At 29.9% G+C, this 19366-nt stretch overlaps 1 protein-coding gene across 4 annotated transcripts in view; it reads left to right on the top strand.

Moving 5' to 3' along the window:
- Window positions 1-7970, top strand: part of LOC107441192 (tudor domain-containing protein 5) — a 101794-nt gene extending 93824 nt beyond the window's left edge. For all 4 annotated transcript variants that reach the window (XM_016054396.5, XM_071180949.2, XM_043046447.3 and 1 more), the window contains 3 exons: window positions 1205-1329; window positions 3308-3460; window positions 7711-7970. In XM_016054396.5, the coding sequence (XP_015909882.2) occupies window positions 1205-1329; window positions 3308-3460; window position 7711 (279 nt within the window). In that variant the 3' untranslated portion in view covers window positions 7712-7970. The remainder of the gene's footprint in view (window positions 1-1204; window positions 1330-3307; window positions 3461-7710) is intronic.
- Window positions 7971-19366: the final 11396 nt, after the last annotated feature.

Below are 19366 nucleotides of genomic sequence, written 5' to 3' on the forward strand. Positions count from 1 at the left end.
AGATATGTGTTTTTTTTCTTCCCTTGATTCAGTAATTATTTAAGGGTATTTTCCGTATTCTTATGTACTAATTCATTAAGTTCTTAAAAAATTCATCAGCAGTTTGACATTTTCATGTCATTTCACACAGTGCATAGAGTTTTTAAAAAGTGTTTACAGGTGCTTAGTTTCGTTTTTAAAAGCCCATAACCCTCTCGCGACGGGGTGCCTTTCTTTAAGAGTCACGCTCGGGACAAAGCTTTTTTGGGATATTGCCATCCAAAATACTGGAGGAGAAAAAAATGTTATGCCAAATCATGTTTTTTTAAAAAAAATTTTGATGGAAGTTATAAATAACTATAACAGGGTGCATAGTGTTTTTAAAAAGTACTTAAATGTGCTTGTTTTTTATTTACGTTTTTTAAAAGTCCTTAAAGGTGCGTTTTTTTTTATTCAGGGTTTGTAAAAAGTGCTTGATTTTCTATCTTTTAAATAGAGATTTTTTCTTTGCTGTTTCGATTGTCGTTCTAAATTACAGAAAAAGAATGACTTTCAGAATCTTCTCTGAAATATTTATCAAAAACTAGCAATTTTTTATCATGGTTAGGTTTTTAAAACTGATTTTGAATTTTATTGTTTTTATATTAATAAATTAAGAACTTTAAACGGTAGAAAAAGATTATTTTTATTACTGCACAGATCATAATTATGATTTTTTTTTTTTGGAAAGTGATTAAAAATATTTATTGAGTGCTTAAAAGGTGCTTTTTTGTGGAAAAATCTGGCTATTCACCCGGTATAAATTGTCCCCAAAACAATCGGGAATGTGGTGATTCTGCACGAAAGCATAGATGGCCCTTGATGTGGTGAGTTTAAGTCAGTACGCAGTTGCTCTCTAATTTGCACGGCATGCATACATGTTATTTGAAGAGTCTCAATAGGGCAAATTTGAGCTCAGTGTCTATCCCTCCAATTTGAAATTAAAACACCTATACCACACATTCAAAGCAAAACTGCTGAATTCAGCAGGGATTAGTCTTAAATTGTGCAAGTGGAGGATTGTGTGAAACCTTGAAGCGGTAAGTTCACATAGGCTGATGAATTGGCCTTTTTAGGCTGCTTATAAAGAATAAAATATTATTTTAAATTTTCTAGACTTAGATTTTGAATCAAAGTTGTATGCTACCTAAGAGCTTTGAAACTTAAGTTTTATTTTTGTTTTTAGGAGTTATCTGATAGTGAAAAACCTGAGGAATTGGAAGATGTTCGAATAGTTACAGATGATGATAAAATGAATAGACTTTGTCTCTATGATTTGAAAACAATGAGGGAGGGTATTCGATGCAAAAGGTTTTACTCCTATTATTTTTCTTATCTTGTTTGTGTGTATGTAATGTATATATATATATATATATATATATATATATATATATATATATATATATATATATATATATATATGTGTGTGTGTGTGTGTGTGTGTACCATACATAGTTACATATAGTGCCACCTAATTGGCCTAAAATAATTTCCTTTGGTATGGTGCTGTAGTATCTTTTAATATAATAGTCTAGCCAAGTTTGCAGGTCAGCGGAATCAATTTCTTAACCTACAGATTAGAGATACAGATTAAATAATTACAAAATTTATTAAAGGTTGAATTTTGTTTGAAAAGATTCAACTCACAAATTTTGCATTTTAAACTCCATACTTTCTTTCCCCTCTCACAGACAAAAGAAAAATAGGATAGAATAGAAAGAAGGTCAGAAAAGCTTATAAACAAGTTTCTTTGTTTTTTTATGAAAGAAAAGAAGAAACTCAGAAAAAATTTGCGCTAACTTTGTACAGAAAAATGCTATGATCTGTTAGAAAAACTTATAATCTGGGGTTTGCTTAAAAAAAGGTAACGTAAATTCTGGGATCATTTAACAATATTGACAATTTTCATAGATAAGATATAGAATATTATGTAGGAAATTGGGTAATGTACGAAACGGGCAACACATACCACTTTATATAAATTGTTTCTAAAATCTGTTGAGTTTAAAAATACTCAGCTTTTTATAATAAGAGTCTGCTACAATTCTTATGAACTTTAAAACTCTGTTTTAAAAAAATATTCAATTTTGAAAAAGTATTTATTTTATTTATTCTTTTACTGACTTTTGTTAAACTTTATTCGGAGTATAAGCATGCTGATCAGGGAACGTTCATAAGTGAGACAAAGTAATAGCAGGCAGGGGAATATTAATTTATATTTTAATCAAATTGTGATCTCTCTTCAATACGTAGAACATTAATCAAGTGCAAGCATTAGTCCTTTCTCTTACCTTACCTTATATATATATATGGAGTTATTTCGCACATGGTTAAATAGCTTACATGCATTAATTCATACCAAATTTTATAATAACGAGTACAGGTGAATATATATATATATATATACACACACACACTGGTGTAAGAATTTAAGGGAATTTGCAGACTTGGTTGATTATCTCTAGAACTACTGGACGGATTTTAAGGAAATTTGATCTGTACATACATTGATACAATACAAAACAAATAACCATTCAACAATTGTAATACACACACATGATCATAGTAACACTCGGAGTCGGAAGGTATGAAACAGCGGTTGCAGAATAAACCAAAAAAATGGGTTAATAAGGGATATGATTCCTTCTTACAGGTATACAGGCCTTGCAGCGGGGTTTCATACTTAAAATAAGGCACTTTATGACTTCCTGTTAATTGTCCTGTGGCAATTTCATGCCTTCCAACTCCAACGAGTGCTATGCACTATCATGCGTGTGTATGACGATTGTTGAATGATTATTTGTTTTGTATTGTATCAATGTATGTACCTATCAAATTTCAATAAAATTGGTCCAGTAGTTCCAGACATATTCGACCAAGTCTGCAAATTCTCTTTAAATTTCTTATGCCAGTCTATATATATATATGCATATATATATTTCAGTGCTATAACAAGTACTATTATATAAACTAAGATAACAAAAAGGACTAATGCTTGTTCTTGATTAATGTTCTGTGTATTGAGGAACTATCCCAATTTGGTTAAAATATAACTTAAAATTTCCTGTCTCACTTATGAACTTTCCCAGATCAACGTGTTTATACTCCTAATAATGTTTAACAAAAGTCAGTAAACGAATTGATATTTGTTTACTGACTTTTGCAAAAGAAGTTTTTTTTTTTTTTTTTTTCCTTTCTGGTCTCTTACATGAAATTCATTCTGGCCATATTATTCTTACACGAATACATTTTTTCTTTAACATTCATTTTTGACTCTGTCTCTCCATAGGTTAAAACTTGTAAAAAGAAGAGAGGTTGATAGGACAAATCCTGACCTAGATGAAGAGATTAATAAGCTGAATCAACTCTCGAATAAGGTTCGAGAAAGAATTGTTGAGATTGAACAAATTATCTCAATGTTCTCTGTTCAAAAGAAAAACTGGTAAGTGCATTTCTACTAATAATTTTTTATAAAAAGGACTTAAATATTAAGACATAAATTTTCAGGAAAACAAAAAGTCATTTTAGCTAGTGTGTCCACTGGCATTTTTTCAGGGGCTGAAAACCAGAAAATGTTCATAAAAATTTTGTGTAATTTTTTTTTTTTGTACATTGTTAAACTAATTTTATGTATGTGCAACAAATTTTTACTGTCAAGTTCAATAATCCAATTAAAGCTACTAGTCCAACACAGTTTTTAAACAAAGATTTTAACATTTTTGCAACATTTAAATTTTAGAACAGGGAAGAATAAATAATTATTTGAATTTTTTAAATTAAGTATGATTTGGACACAAAAGAATTATTAAAATCTAGTATTTTATAATTTTTTTTTAAAATTTCTGTTAAATATATCCATACCTGCCAAGTCACCTGTTTTATAATGAAGACCTATGTATTTTATGACTATCTCCTGTTCACCTGTATATTCTCAAATTTCTCTGTATTTGTTAAAGAAATCTAAGAAAGAAAAAAAAACATTGGGGATTAAAATACTTCTTTTACTCCTCAACAGAATTGCAATATGTTGAATGTTTATAGTTTAAGTAATTATAAATAATGGTTTAAATAAATCTTCCTTGGATTAAGATTTATATACATATTTTTTACTTCTATAAATGTCAGTGCTTATATTATTTTCAATTTTGAATTTCTCTTTTTGACTTACAAGATTATGCATGATGTATCAAAACTTTACTTGTAGCCCAAAAATGTCGCTAGTAAAATATCTGTTTTTTTATTTCACCAATGTTGGCAGGTAATATCCCTCATAGCTTTGTTTTTAAATTAGTGAAGAAATCATAAACTATTGCATTAAACTTAAAACTACCACTTTTGCACACATTTTATGATTCAAAGCTTATTCAAAATGACATGTAAGGAGCATTAAAAGGTTTAAAAAAATTATTTAAAAGCAAAAGTTTTAATTTATTAGATTTTCAAGGGATGCAAGTGTGAGCCTCCTTGACCTACCTTGCGGACATCCATAGATTGTTGAAAATGTTAAGCTTACTTATAATAATTCACTTTGACTGGTATCCTAGTTACATTAAATGTCTTTTTTTCTCAACCTAAGTTTCCTCCAGTATTCCTTCTAAAGAATATTTTCTAAAATTAATTTTAAAAAAGAAGAGAAAATGCAGACTTAAAATTAAAGAAATTGTAAATATTTGAGATGATTGTGCTCTGGAAAAATACGGATTTTTCACTAACCACAATACAAAAGTGTCCGGAAATCCAAGACACAGAAGTTTCAAGAAATCATCAATCACATTAATATTCAAAAATTCTTGTATATTTTATTTAGAAATATTAGAACTGAAATTTGCATTTGGCATCTCTTTCATTTGTAAATATTTTTTTTCTGGTAGAATAATAAATGTGATTAGACATAAAAGTAAACTTATACATAATTATTCATTTTAATTTTGCTGCATATAATTTAGTTGGAATTTCATATTTTGAAAACATCAATGATTTAAATTTAAAAAGACATTAATTTTTTGAAATGGGTCCTTAATGATTTTGCTCAAGAAATTTCAGGATTTTTGATTTAGGCTCACAATCATCCCTGAAATATCAAAATAAAAATACAGACTTTAACCTGAAATAATTAAAGTTTATTTTAAAAAATATTAAAATGAAAAACTGTAAAAAAGAATTTTTTTTTTGTTTCTAATATTTTCTTTGAAGTGTTTCATGATGCATGTTTAGATTTTTAATAAATGCATCATCAAATTATTTATTAAGAATGATTTAATGATGCATTTATTAAGAAACTAAACATGATACAGTTTATTATTTAAATGTAATATAACTACCGTATATTCCGGCGTATAACTCGCACCCGTAATTTCTAATTACTTTTTTTAAATTTTAAGATATACTCTTCGTATAACGCACACGAAAATTTGGATTGTACATGTGCAATATCTCGTCTTTCAAGATCGTAAATAAAAAGTATTTTTCCCTATCTTTTGCAAAAATAAAAGAACTGAATTTGACATGTATGTGAGGGTAGAATTGAAAGAGCAATAATGTGATTCTGGATGGACAAAAATGGTGTTAAATTGTGGGTAAAACACATCTGGCAAATCCGTCCTGGTTGCGTTAGAAAACCACAAAGCCTTTTAGAGTGGGACATGTTTAGGTCCCACCTTACAGATAATACAAAAAAAAAAATTGTAATTATAATACAAAAAAATTTTAATAATTGTAATTGATAGCGGAAGACAAATATAATGAACTATTTATGTAATAACGAAAATCAATGAAGTATATAGGTAAAGGTATGTTATTTCTTTAAAATAAAAGTATTTTTCTATATTTAAATTTTTTTAATCCATAATTTTTTATATTCGGCGTATACCGCGCACCCGTAGATTCCAATGTTATTTTTTGTATTAAAAGTGCGCATTATACGCCGGAATATACGGTATGCATTTTCTTCTCTTTTGAACCATTTAAGAAAAATCATACATGTCTTTGAAAGTAATGTATTTTTTTTTTATTTTATTCAATGTAATTTCTATGCTATCCTGCTGCCTTTCTTTCAATATAAATTCAAACGAGCAAAGACTTTTCTACCTAATATATTAATTCCCATAAAGAAATACTTTTAAATTTATACTGATAATTTGAATTCGTTAATAATATAGAAGTACAAAATTACTGTAACTCTTCTACATGTAATAGAAATCATAAGAATATCTGAGGTATTTACAGTTTTACTATTAACAATCCTTACGTTTTGATTTTAATTTGTTTATATTTCCAAGCTATAATTCATGTTCTCTTTTACTTGTTCATTTTAGTTTAGGATCTCTCTATATTTTTAAAAAAAGAAAAAAAATTACAATTTTAGACTTTTTTTTTCATTCTTATAATGCAAAACCTATCGAATGAAAAAATTTGTGCATTTTTAGAAAAGTGCTTAAGGAGTATTCTGATGAAAAATTTTATTGATGCAGATATTAGTTTTTTGAGATATTTTAAGTTTTTTTTTTTTTTTTTTCATGTTCTCTTATACACTTGAAGAAAGAATTTCAGCAATAATATTTTTCAGACACTCTTATTCCTAACTGTAAAAATAACCTTGCTCTTAAAAAAAATAGTTTAGAAGTTATTAAATTTTTACTCAATATTATACAAATTAATTTAGAGAGAATTATACACATTAATTTTGAGAGAATAAATTTTCTTCAAAGGTTAATTTATTTTTCAATTCTGTTTCTCAATGTATTGAAATTTGTATTGGTATGTTGTATTTAAAACTATATGCCATATCTCATAATATTCCCTGTGGCAGTATTTTTTCGTGCTTTCTGGCACTAATATCTTTCTGCAAGATACTTTCAATAATGACGAAGATGTAAGTTACTAATTTAAGGTAACAAAAACACTGTGTTTCCCGGGGAAAAGAATGGGAAAAAATTTAAATAAATAAATAAAAAAACAATATAATTTTTTTAAATAAATATGTAATACTTTTTTAATTCTAATATTATGGGCAATATTCTCACATTTTGTTGGGAGAGGAAACACACAAATTATTTCGTTTATCTCATTTTGTAAATCATCCTCAAATTTAAAAAATAATTAAATACCATGAAATCCGAAGCAGTAATTACCGAAAAACAGATCGGCGACGAAATCACATTAATCGAACTCTTTAGAAAGGAGTTATTCAAATGCATGTTTCATTTCAAGATTTGATTGTCGTAATAAATAATATCGTGTAAAATATATGAGGTTGTAGAAACTATGTGGAAATGAAAAGCAATAACTGCCAACAAAAAAAAAATCGATAGAATTATTGCCTCAAAAAGTAAATAATAAAGTGCGAAATATATCCGGATATCTAAAAGTCACGTGAAAAGCAATGTCAATAACTGCTGAAAATGCAATCAAAATGAATTTATGATATCAGCATAAATTGAGCGCTTGTGATTATTTAAATGTCCGATTCAAATTTTATGTGTAAGTTTCTGCAGAAAAGCAAACCAAAATCTTTTACTCCCCCCCCCAAATCTTTCTGCAAGAACTCTGTTAAGTTCTACGACAATGTCGCTTCGATTCTGCCACGGGGATAATATTATTGATCTTTGCATATATATATATTTTTTTTCGTTTAAAGGATGTCAAAAATTTTCACTGCATTATTCAAACTAATATCCTTTTTTTTCCCTTTAGAGCTGATTTTGTTGGTAAAAGCTCTTACCAAAGTGATATCCAAAGTTACCTGTCTAAGCTGTGATTTGTTGGATGATCAAAACTTTATTATTGACTTAATGTTTAATTTTATTGAATATCATTATTCATTGTAAAAAAATTAGTATTGTAAAATATCATCCATCCTGCATCAAGTAGAAGCTCATGTAGATGTTCTAAAATTTTTGTAGTTATCATTCTGTTACAATTTTATATCATTTGCCATTAAAATTTTGTTCATATTTGTGGCCTATTTAAATCTGTTGCAAATTTTACTGCAGAACTAATCTAGTTAGATATTTAGTGTTTTTGGCGCAAGAGCCAGAAATGGCTATACCGCACCATGAACTTGATCTAAAAAACAGAAGATTATAGTGTGGTTTATCGCCAATAAGTAAATGTAAAGTAGGATTATTGCAGCCAAAATAGCATTGTCTTAGAAATTTAAATTTATTACACTGGGTCAGAACGTGTTTAACAGTTAATGGTTCATTACAGCTAGAGCAATCTGGTGCAGGTTCACTTAGTAAGAGATGTCTATGTGTAATACGTGTATGACCAATGCGCTAACGATTCAATATAACTTCGTATTTTCTCGGCAAACTTTGTTTCATTACTGGTTCTATATTTGGTATAAGACTGTGTAACTTATTATTTGTCTCCTCATTCCAACTTTTTTTGCCATTCGAACTGTAGTGTAAGATCAAAACTAATCTACATTGCGAGAACTATTCAGTTTTTAAAAATTTCTCTAAGGATGCCATTTACTTTGTTAAAGAATTGAGAGGACTCAAACCCAAAACTGTTTGATTAATTAATATTATCACATTAATTAGGAAAATTAGTCTTAAAATTCTGGCCATCCTGCATCGACTAGACTCTTGTTTAAGTTTTCTAACATTTTTACATTTATTATACTGTTATAATTAAGTGTGATGTACCATTATAATTTTGTTTACATTAGTAATCCATTTATATCAGTTGCATCTACTTTTGAACTTGGCTCTATTGCCAGAACTATTCAGTTTATTAAAATATCTTATTTATTCCATTTACTCTATTAAAGAATTGTGGGTCCCCCAAATTATTTAATTAATTTTCAGATTTGCACTTTGCAAGTTAAATTTTTTGTTTGCGTTACATTTCAGTGCATATTGCTTGTATTTTCGAACTTATCTTTTAAGGTTCAAATTGGGGAGTTAGCTATACTACCCATCCAACTGGCTAACAGGAAAGCACTAAAGCATACACCTTGAATAATAGAATGCTGCTTTTAAAATGTTATTTCATGTTAATGTAAAAGTCAAGTATTTTTAAAACATTTTTTTTTTTAAGTTGAATTGAAGTTTGGTTATTAATGCCCTTCTAGCAGGGTTGACAAAAGTAATGATTTTTTTTAAAAAAATCAAAAATCCGATTTATTTGATTTAAGTCGGATATTTATATTTACCAGCCATCAATCAATTTTGAAACCATCTGATAAATTTTATTAATAATACTTTATTATTTAAAAATATTAATACTACAGCTAAAATGATTAATATTTCTACCTAAAATGTTTAAAATTATTGTTTAATTATTTCAAACTAATCACTGAAATTAAATTATAGCTATCTTTGTTCGAGCTAAACATCCTAAAATTTTAAAAACATTTGGGCAATTTGTTAGTTAGATAATGTTGTTAGTTAGATATCTAATAAAGAGTAAATTAGTTTAGATCTGTATACATTGATGGAAAAAAAAATCTCTCTAAACTACACATTTGATAAGTTTCAAAAGCATTTGTGTGTAAATAAACATAAAAGAACGAGTATCATTGAAATATGTCTATTGCTAGCTAATTACTTTATATATGGGTGATGGAAAATTATAATTTAAAAGTTTTGTGTCACTCTTATCCACATTTAGAACTTTTAGAATTTTATTTTATATTTTAGCGACTAGCTTTTTTAAAAGCCCCTTAAAGGCAGAGTTTGTTTATTTAAATTAGCTTGATTTAAATCAACTGATTTTTTTATATATATATTGATTTTAAAAGTTAAAAAACATTATTTTAAATTATTGATACTTTTATTATTTCTATTCTTAGTTTTAAAATTTATTTTAAATGAATTGCTGCAATAGTTTTAAAATGTATTTTTGCTGCATTAATTAATTTTGAAATTACTTTTTTTCTTGGTATGCGTTAAATTCCAATACATTTGTAAACATCTAAGTATTTTTCTCTCATTATCTTTGACATTATCAGATTTTCTGTAAGGAAATTTTGTGGAAAAAAAAATTTAAATGAGTTCATAGATTTTTGTAAAAAAATTTTTCAGCTAATTTATTTATTTTGATATAGGATTAAAAATGAATATTTTGATATAAAAATATATAGATTAAATATTTATTTATTTTTTGATGAATGACTACATTTATGAACACAATCTGTAACATTTATTTTGTCAATTTAAAAATCTAGAGAAAAATAAGAAATCTCAATTTTGAATTAAAATTGTGGTTTGGTAATTGAAACTTGACTTTAATAGTTGAAGAGTTCTTTAAATTCTCTATTTCATCTAGTCTTTAAATTTCAACCATGCATTTGTTTCAAAATGGTTGCTATGTATTCAAAGCTATATATTATAATTAAAAATTGTTTTAGGTAGTTAGAGCCTCTAAAATATTCTTATAATATAGTTTTCATATTAGTTTAATTTTGATTAAACATTTATAAAGTTTTTTTAGTCATAAATCAAAGTTCTTACAGTGTATTTGAATAAAAATTAAAAAAAATCCGATTTAAATCGAAAAAGTCTATTTTTTTTAAATCACTCACCCTGCTTAAAAGTGCTTTTTTTATTGGGTGTTTTTAAAAAGGGCTTAATTTTCCCTTTCCGAAAATGAGAATTTTTTTTTCTTTACCATGTCGATTTTCGCCACATATTATTCAAAAGCGTGGTTTTCACATTGTTCTATTCAACGTTTTCACAATCCATTCAAACGGAATGCATTTCCGCATATCATCGTTACAAAGCGTATGAAAGCACCAATCATTTTACTTGTTTGAAGAAATGCTTGCGGGTCCGCATGTGCGTATACTGAGCTGGATTCAGTGGGAATTATTTTTGCACTATCATGTGCAACTCTACTTCATTTTGCAAGAGATTTTCAATTTCCCGCTTCATTTTCCTCCCTCTGAAATCGAACCAAAAAATCTTATCTTTTTATGGTGGCTAATGTAAGCAGGAAAAAGAGTTTGTCAGAAACTAGTCATTTTATCATGATCATGTAAAGTCTTTGAAAACTATTTTGCATTTTGTTAATGTATTATAGTGCTTAAAAGTATTTTTAAGAGCTTAAAAAGTTCTTAAAAGGTGCTTATTTTTTGTTAACATATTTGGCTACGCATCCTGCCCGGAAATAAATCTTATAAACTGTCTCAACCGTTTTACTATTATCTTTTCAAAAGAGCTTGTTTTCTGACAAAAAGAAAGATTGTCAAAAGTCTACATCATACTCGACAAATGCCCAAAGAAAATACTGCCTAAACCAGGGATGGGGAAACTACGGCCCGCGGGCCAACTGTGGCCCGCCGGAGGATTTTATCCGGCCCGCGGATAGCCGATGTATATTGTTTATATTTGCCGATCAGCGGCAAATATAAACAATATACATCCATTTTATTGTCGACTATGTTTAAAATTATTTCTGTTTCTCCTTTTTTAACAAAGTACTGATGACATTTTTACTTTCACTATTTTTGTTGTACAAAACATAAATTGATGGAAATAGTTAGCACAGACAGCTTCTATTGGTAAAATGTTGAAAGCAGAAGTTCTTTATAGAATAGCCGTAGATTGGCTCCAACTAGCGTTTGTCTTTCTCGAGGAGCTGACTTATGGAATCTAATATAGGTAAATTGTACTTCACATTTGGCAGACTGCGGATTTTACGCTCCAAAGAGCGGACAATCTAACAATCATTTAAAGCAGTTGTTTCTAAATATGCCTAAGTTTGACAAATCATTACCAAAAGCTAGTTTCCAAAATGTAAAATTTCACGCCCAGAAAATCAGTGCTATGTTAGCTTAATCTTATATACGTGAACAAGAGTTTTCAATTATGAACCTTAGAAACAATTATTTCAGAAGTAGACTAACAGAAAAAGATTTAGTCTTGTTCCTTAAAATAAGCACAACTCACTTCGAACCTTAATATAAGGAACTTTTAGAAATGAAATCGCAATTTCCTTCATCCCACTAAATATTTAAATTAAAACTTGTATATCGCTTTTTTTTCTTTCTTAAATTTTGAAGATCTTATTCGGCCCACCAAACATTTTTTTTCTTGATTTTTGTCCCTCGACCAAAAAAGTTTGCCCACCCCTGGCCTAAACCTATAAAAACCTTCCAAGGAAGAACGTGAGAAGCACCACCTCTCACCACTTTTTAGAAAGACATTTGCACCACATTGTTGTTTTTTCACCCGTCTGTTTTACAAGGGCTTATTTGAATTTTAAATCATAAGTAGTCTCATTCTAGTCTGGAAGACGAACACTTCTCTGATGCTCGCTATTTTAATGCTGCTGAACTCTACTGAGAGGAGTTATGGTCCTTGGACTCGATATTGGATAAAAAAAAATCCAGTTATTTTTATATTAGTAAAACGTATGTATAAAATTTAAAAACGTATTGAATGCCATGGTCTTGATAAGGATTGGCGATCGAAATGGGCTACAGGTGGCGTCGTGCAGAACTCTTTACCTTTGGCAACACTTCGCATGCTATCACCACCAGCGTGTGGAGGGTCATAGAAGAAGGAACGTTCGTTAGTTTCTGTCTTGATTTTCATATAGATGAAAATCTTTTAAGTCGGAAAACTATATGGAACTGAAAACTATATTAAACATAGTTCTAAAAGAAAGCAGCATGGAAATTTTAAAAAATATTTTTATTAATTAAAAACAAAAAAATATTGAGAAAAGGAAAAATATCGTAGTACATTCCTATGCAACTGAAAGGAGGAGGAGAGGGAAGGGAGAAGGGCCAAAGGCATGGAACCGGTTCTCCTTCCCAGATGGCGTATTCGAGCTTTGCGATCACCTAAAAACAATTGTTCTTTAGTTACTCAGGTTACTTGAGCTTAATTGTCAATCTAAAATTGTACGCGTTATGTATCGTTAACAATTCGTTTATTTATTTATATATATTTTTTAAAAAATAGGTAACTAGAGCCTTTTGAACAACTATTCGCGATCGCAAAGCTCGAAATACGCCATCTGGGGAGAAGAGAGGTTCCATGTCTCGACCCTTTCCTCTTCTTAGTTATTTAGGAATGTACTACGATATTTTCCCATTTTATAATATTTTTCGTATTTACCTTTCAAAAATATTGTTTTTAAATTTCCAAGACGTTTTATTTTAGATCTATGTTTAATGTAGTTTCAAGTTTTAAATCTATTTTAAAATCAAGACAGAAACTAAGGTACTTTTTTCTCCTATGAAAATAAAGAAAATAACCTACGATTAAAATTCAATATTCTTTTCTATACGGATAATTTATCGCCCTATTATTGTTTTTAAGAAATTTCGACTTCATGATCGAATTTGTAACTGAGTTCAGCGCCTGAAGACAATACTAGCTTCAATCGTTTTCCCTCAGAATTTTGTCCAATCGTTTCGCAAACAGAATCTATATCGTCAACCGCATTTTTGACCACTTTCCGGCTATTTACAAATGTTATATTTTTTTTTTTTTTTTTTTTGAAACTCTGTGTCTGATGACAACGCAAGCTGCAATAGCTAAATGGCTTCCTAAATGGTACAAGCAAATATTGTCAACCAAAATTTTGATCATTTTTGACATAAATATAAAAAGAAGAAAATAGTGGAATAAAAATTTAGAGACCACGTTTAACCCTTTGATGCAGAATTTTTATTAAACATACTTTTCACATTATTTTAAGTCAAAGTGGAAAATATTTTATTTAGTAATTTATGGTTATGAAATGGAATATGATACACCGGTTTCTTTTTCTGCTTTAAAAGTAAAATTTTATTTTAAAAAATCTGACTCACTTCCAAACAGTAATTTTTTAAATTGATACTTATTTGCAGTTATTCAAATCTAAGAAAAACTTATTCACCATTAAAATTTCTTTAATTTACAAAATCAATTACGAATAAATTTTTGAACATGAATGAAAAAAAAAGTTTTCTTTTCATTCTACTTTTTTTTTTTTATTTATATTTTATTACGAATATAATTCCTATAATATAGCAGACTAGTTTGTACTCTATATCCACGCCCTCTAGTGAACTGCGGTTTTTGTTTATTGCAGCTGTACATAATTTGTTCTTTTTTTATTTGATTTTTATAAGTTGTAATGATTAATAATAATTGATAACATTCAGTCTCTTTGCCAGAAAAATCTGAAATTCGCAAATTTTATGACACATTTTTTTTTAAAGATTTATAATTTGTAAATTTTAAACTTTTTTTAAAAAAAAACTAATTATTAAAATTTAATTCTTTATATCATTCTGAAATTCAAATAAAATAAAACACAATTCATGTATTTACAAAAAATTAATAAATAAATAAAATAAAGAACATTTTAGTAAACATTCTAAGCTAGCCAAAACATTAAATTTCATATAAAGCACAAGAAATTGGAAAATGATAATAATTGCTGAGATATAGTCTCATTATTGCCTGTTAGCGTACAATTAGTTTGCTCGTAAAACGTTTTCTTGGTTTTCATTTGTGTGTAATGGAAATTCTAATTATTTTCATTCAAAAAGTCTTTCAAAATATGATATTACTCCTCTATTTCAATTACGAGGTACTTTGATATATGGGTGGTATTAAAAGTTAAAAATATAAGAAAGTGTTTTACAACATCCACTAAGATGACAAATTGTCTGTCAAGGATGATGAAAAAAATTTATGGTTAAAAAAACAATTCATTGCGATAATGAACATTTAGCTGTAATGCGATTATTGTTCAGCAATCTAAAAGACATTTTCGTGGTTTTCCTTTGCATTTAACGCAACATTTGATTCGTCTTAATTTTAATTTAATTTTAAATAATATATAGGTTACTACAAAAGCTTTTATAAACATGATTTTACTTTGATATTTAAATTGCAAGTTACTTTGATTTTTGGGTCGTGTTAAAAGTTAAAAATATAGGAAAAGTATTTCACAACATCCACTAAGATGACAAATTGTCTGTCAAGGATGATAAAAAAAATTAATGGTTAAAAAACAATTCATTGCGATAATGAACATTTAGCTGTAATGCGATTATTGTTCAGCAATCTAAAAGACATTTTCGTGGTTTTCCTTTGCATTTAACGCAACATTTGATTACTTTAATTTCAACTTAATCTTAGTTAAAATAAACTAGGAGGCTTCGCCCCCTGCTCGCTGGCGCTCTCCAACCCCCGGAACTGCTTTCGCAGTTCATTTCGGAATTCTTCGCAATCCGATGCTCGTTTTACTCGCTCATTCTTAACGTCTAGCTTTTATATACTTTTTTGAACACTGAAGTTCCGAAAACTTTTCACTGTAGAAAATTCTAAACCTGTGCATTTCAATATTAATTTGAAATTGCAAACAGTTCACATATTTTTCTTAATCACACTATTCTAAATTTCAGTTGTTGAGAAAAGTAACTGTTGTAAGTTTTGTTTTAAAGTCTTTCCCACCAGAGGGCTAAAACCATGTGTTGTAAAACAATATGAAATAGTACTGAACGCCAGATGTAAAGCATCGGTTTCGATGAAGATAATTTTGCGAGAATTTTTTTGATAATGCGGCGAGAATTCACCCGATTAGACATATAATGCTCACTACGTGCTCTTGCGCGACGAAGTCTATCAATTAAAAATGAAAACTGTTGCCAACGCGAGAAAAGAAATATCATCGGTTTTATTGATACATACGTATTAGCGTTTTATATAATATAGATGATAGATTTCTTAGTAACTATTAGATTGTTTTTTAAAATTAAAAATATCAAAATATATTTTGCTCGTAGTTGGAGCGTCAGGAAAAAAAAAATATTTATAAAAGGGTTAAATGAAGAGAAAATATTTTTATTTTTGACAGGTAAGAAAATTATATGAGGTATCACTTTTGAAAATAAATTTCTATTACCTCATCAAACTCTCGCATCGTCTTTAGAAAAAGAAGAATTCTGTATTTTTCATCTGATAAAAAAAAAAAAAAAAAAAGAATTATTTTCTTTTTTAAGTCATTTGAAAAAAACATTTTCTTTCGTTGCATTTTATTTACCTAACTATATGTTAAATAGATTAATTTTAAAACCCTCAAATGTCAGTTACCCTACTGTAAAGTTATTCCTACCTGTTATAAAGTTATTCCTTCAGGATTCCTTTGTCCTTCCAATTGAAAACATTATCCTTCATCACGCTAAATTGCAATTAATCAATGTTTAATTTAATCAAGAAAGGGGGGAAAAACTAAAGAATTGGGAGATCGATAAAGAAAAAGAAGGGAAACCGGTGTTTAACAGATAACGAGACATGTAAAAAGAAAATATTAAAATGAACAAAATGTCTTTTTTATTTTCTTCTTTTTTTCACAACGACTTTTTTAAAAAAAAAAAAGAAAATGAATAAATAAAATTGATATAGTTTTTTTCCTCGTTTTCGAAATGAGATTATGGAAATGATCTTAATTAACTGATTATCACTTTTGATGGAATTAATCCTTTTTTCTGGAAAAGATCAGTAATATTTTAAATAAAAAAACTTTTATTTTTGAAAATTTTAATTTAATATATTTCATCGAATGCAGTGCTTTAGAAATCGATGGAAATTAATTGTTTTTAATGGTTCGAAACTGTTGAAAAAATAAATAAATGAATGTGATCGACCAAAAATTATATTTTACAATCTTTTTTTTTTACAATTTGATATGCATATTCGCTGGTTTACTAGTACTGATACAATGATTTATTAATAACTTGATTTTTTTTTTTATTCGTCAATTCAGCTATTCATTTTCTTCCATTCCCTGGATTTATTTTTCTTTACTTATTCTCTGCGTCTAGTATAAAATCATTTATTGAAACAATTGGGTATAATATAAAAAAAACACAACTACTTCCGCTTAGTAGGAATAACATTTACCATGACGCAATGCTAAATTCTATGCCACTATCCACATAAATCAATTATTAATCAAAAATCGAATATCAATTACTTTTCTTTATAATGCAAAAAATGTGGCGAGCATCTATTTAAACGATCAAACACTTCGTTTGTTTATTTGTGGCTTGAAGTTAGGCTCGCAGAAAATGCCGTTCATGGGTTAAATTTAGTAGGAATAACACAACCTGTGACGTAGGCTATAGTATACCCAATTGATTAAAAAAATGTACTTTTAAAATTAAAGATTTTTATTTATTTAATGCCGTGGGACTAGGTCAGGAATATCTTTAGTAGGCTAACATAGGAACGTTATATAAGGGGACACTAAAGTTCTTCTTTACCTTAACGTCTGAACGGGTGCAACAGCGTCTAGGTGTCGTAAAGTGGCTATGCTTGTCAAGTTGAGACTGCTTTCAGCACCACCTGGTGGAAAAATGTGGAATGAACGACTCTAATATGAGAAAACAGAGACACCTTGCGCTTAGGTGAGATGCGTTGTTCGCCAACTCTGTTACACACCTTTCCCTCTGTCTTTATAACTAGTTAACCCATTTTTAGGCTATAAAGGTTCAGTTTCGTTGTCTTGTAATTCTGAACCCAACTCAGAAGACATAGAAACTCCTAGATTTAGCGTTGGGTGAGACTAACCTTTCTGGAGAATTGTTTTGCTGGAATTAACCCGCACTTGCGTAACATAGAGGGGAAAACCTCCTCTGGTTAATCCAACGGCAGGGAGATTATAACTCATGATCCGTGTTTCATTAGATATATTTTACCCTAGCACTGTGGTCGGTGCGAGCAGGAAGAAGAATTCAATTCGTACTGCCATTTCTAGGTTTCGCATTGGGAAGCTAGCGCTCTTTCTTTTTGAGCCATCGCGACTCTTTTACCTTATCTTCTACAATTTTTTTTTTTTAAAAAAGGCTATGGTTTTCAAAAGTGACGCTGTATTACCTGTTTAACCAAAGAACTCCTACAGAGTTTCTGGCTAACTGCTGCTTTAGAAACGAGACGGAGCCGCGATAGCCCAGAGGATAGAGCGTTTGCCTTCCAATGAGGTGAACCGGGTTCGATTCCCCAGCCATCGCTGGTTGAAACGAATCAGCATCCGTCTTGCACCAAGCACGGTGCTGACGTAAAAATATCGTCAGTGGTAGACGGATCAGGGCCTTGCCGTCAGGCTAACCGTGGGAAATCGTGGTTTTCCTCTCCATGTAACGTAAATGCGGGTTAGTGCCATCAAAAAGTCCTCCACGAAGGCAAATTTCTCGCAGTACCTGATCCAGGAGTTCTCTTGTCTTCTGGATTGGATTCAAAATTACAAGGCTAAGTAGTTGAACATTAGTAATCGTAAACCCAAAAAATTGGGCTGGCTGTTCAACGACGGGTATAAATTAAAATATAGAAACAAGACAAGGCTCATTTCATAGAGGGGAGCAATTATTATTTTTCCTCAGAGTCAAAGCCCGTCCTAGCTGTTTACCATGTAACCATAGCCACCGATAGCGCTTCAGACAACTGACAAGGGGGAGTTCTTAAGTTAGATAGATAGTAAATCTATTATGTTATAATGCATATTGAGCCAAAGAGGTAAAAGATATCACCTTGAATACTTTCACCCTAATGATCGAAATTTTACGTACTAAGTGAAATGCTCAACATTGCTTTTCAGTAAATGATTGGGCTGTTGTGGTTGGCGACTTTTTAGTCCGGCCTTACTCGTTGCCTTAACCTTTAACATCTGCAAATGATCTCATATTTCTGGAAGAGCTGCTACTAAAGCTTACTTGACAACATGTCAGGCACCATCTGTGGCTTCAACATGATACACCACCACCCCATTATTGCAAATGTGTTCGTGAATATTTGAATGTTTTGTGAACGATGGATTGAGTGTAGTGGACCGATTCCCCGGCCACTACGCTTTCCTGATTTATGCAGCAAGGATTTCTTTCTTTGGGGTGCAGTGAGAAGTACTGTGTACGCAACACCCGTGGATTTCGAAATGATTCTGATTGCAAGAATCGTCTATGCTGCCGCGGATACAAAATCCAGGTGTATTTGAGCGACTATGACGGTGTAACGATTACATCACTAGCCATGGTGAAAATTTTGAACATCTTGCGTGGCATTTTCACATATCATCTACCAGAGACGTGGTGGCTCAGGGGATAGAGCTCTCGCCTCCCAATCAGGTGACCCGGTTTCGATCCCAGCAACAGCTGGTCGATTCGAATTCCCCACCCGGCTCACACCGACCGCAGTGCTGAAGCAAAAATATCCTCAGTGGTAGACGGATCAGGGCCTAGCCGTCAGGTTGACTGTGGGAAATCTTCGTGGTTTTCCTCTCCGTGTAGCGCAAATGCGGGTTAGTTCCATCAAAAAGTCCTCCACGAAGGCAAATTTCTCCCAATATTTTATCCAGGAGTACTTCTGGATTGTGTTCAAAATTACAAGGCTAAGTAGTTGAA

The sequence above is a fragment of the Parasteatoda tepidariorum genome, chromosome 8 (assembly GCF_982258835.1).
Source record: "Parasteatoda tepidariorum strain Cologne lab strain chromosome 8, Ptep-v5.0, whole genome shotgun sequence".
NCBI lineage: Eukaryota > Metazoa > Arthropoda > Arachnida > Araneae > Theridiidae > Parasteatoda > Parasteatoda tepidariorum.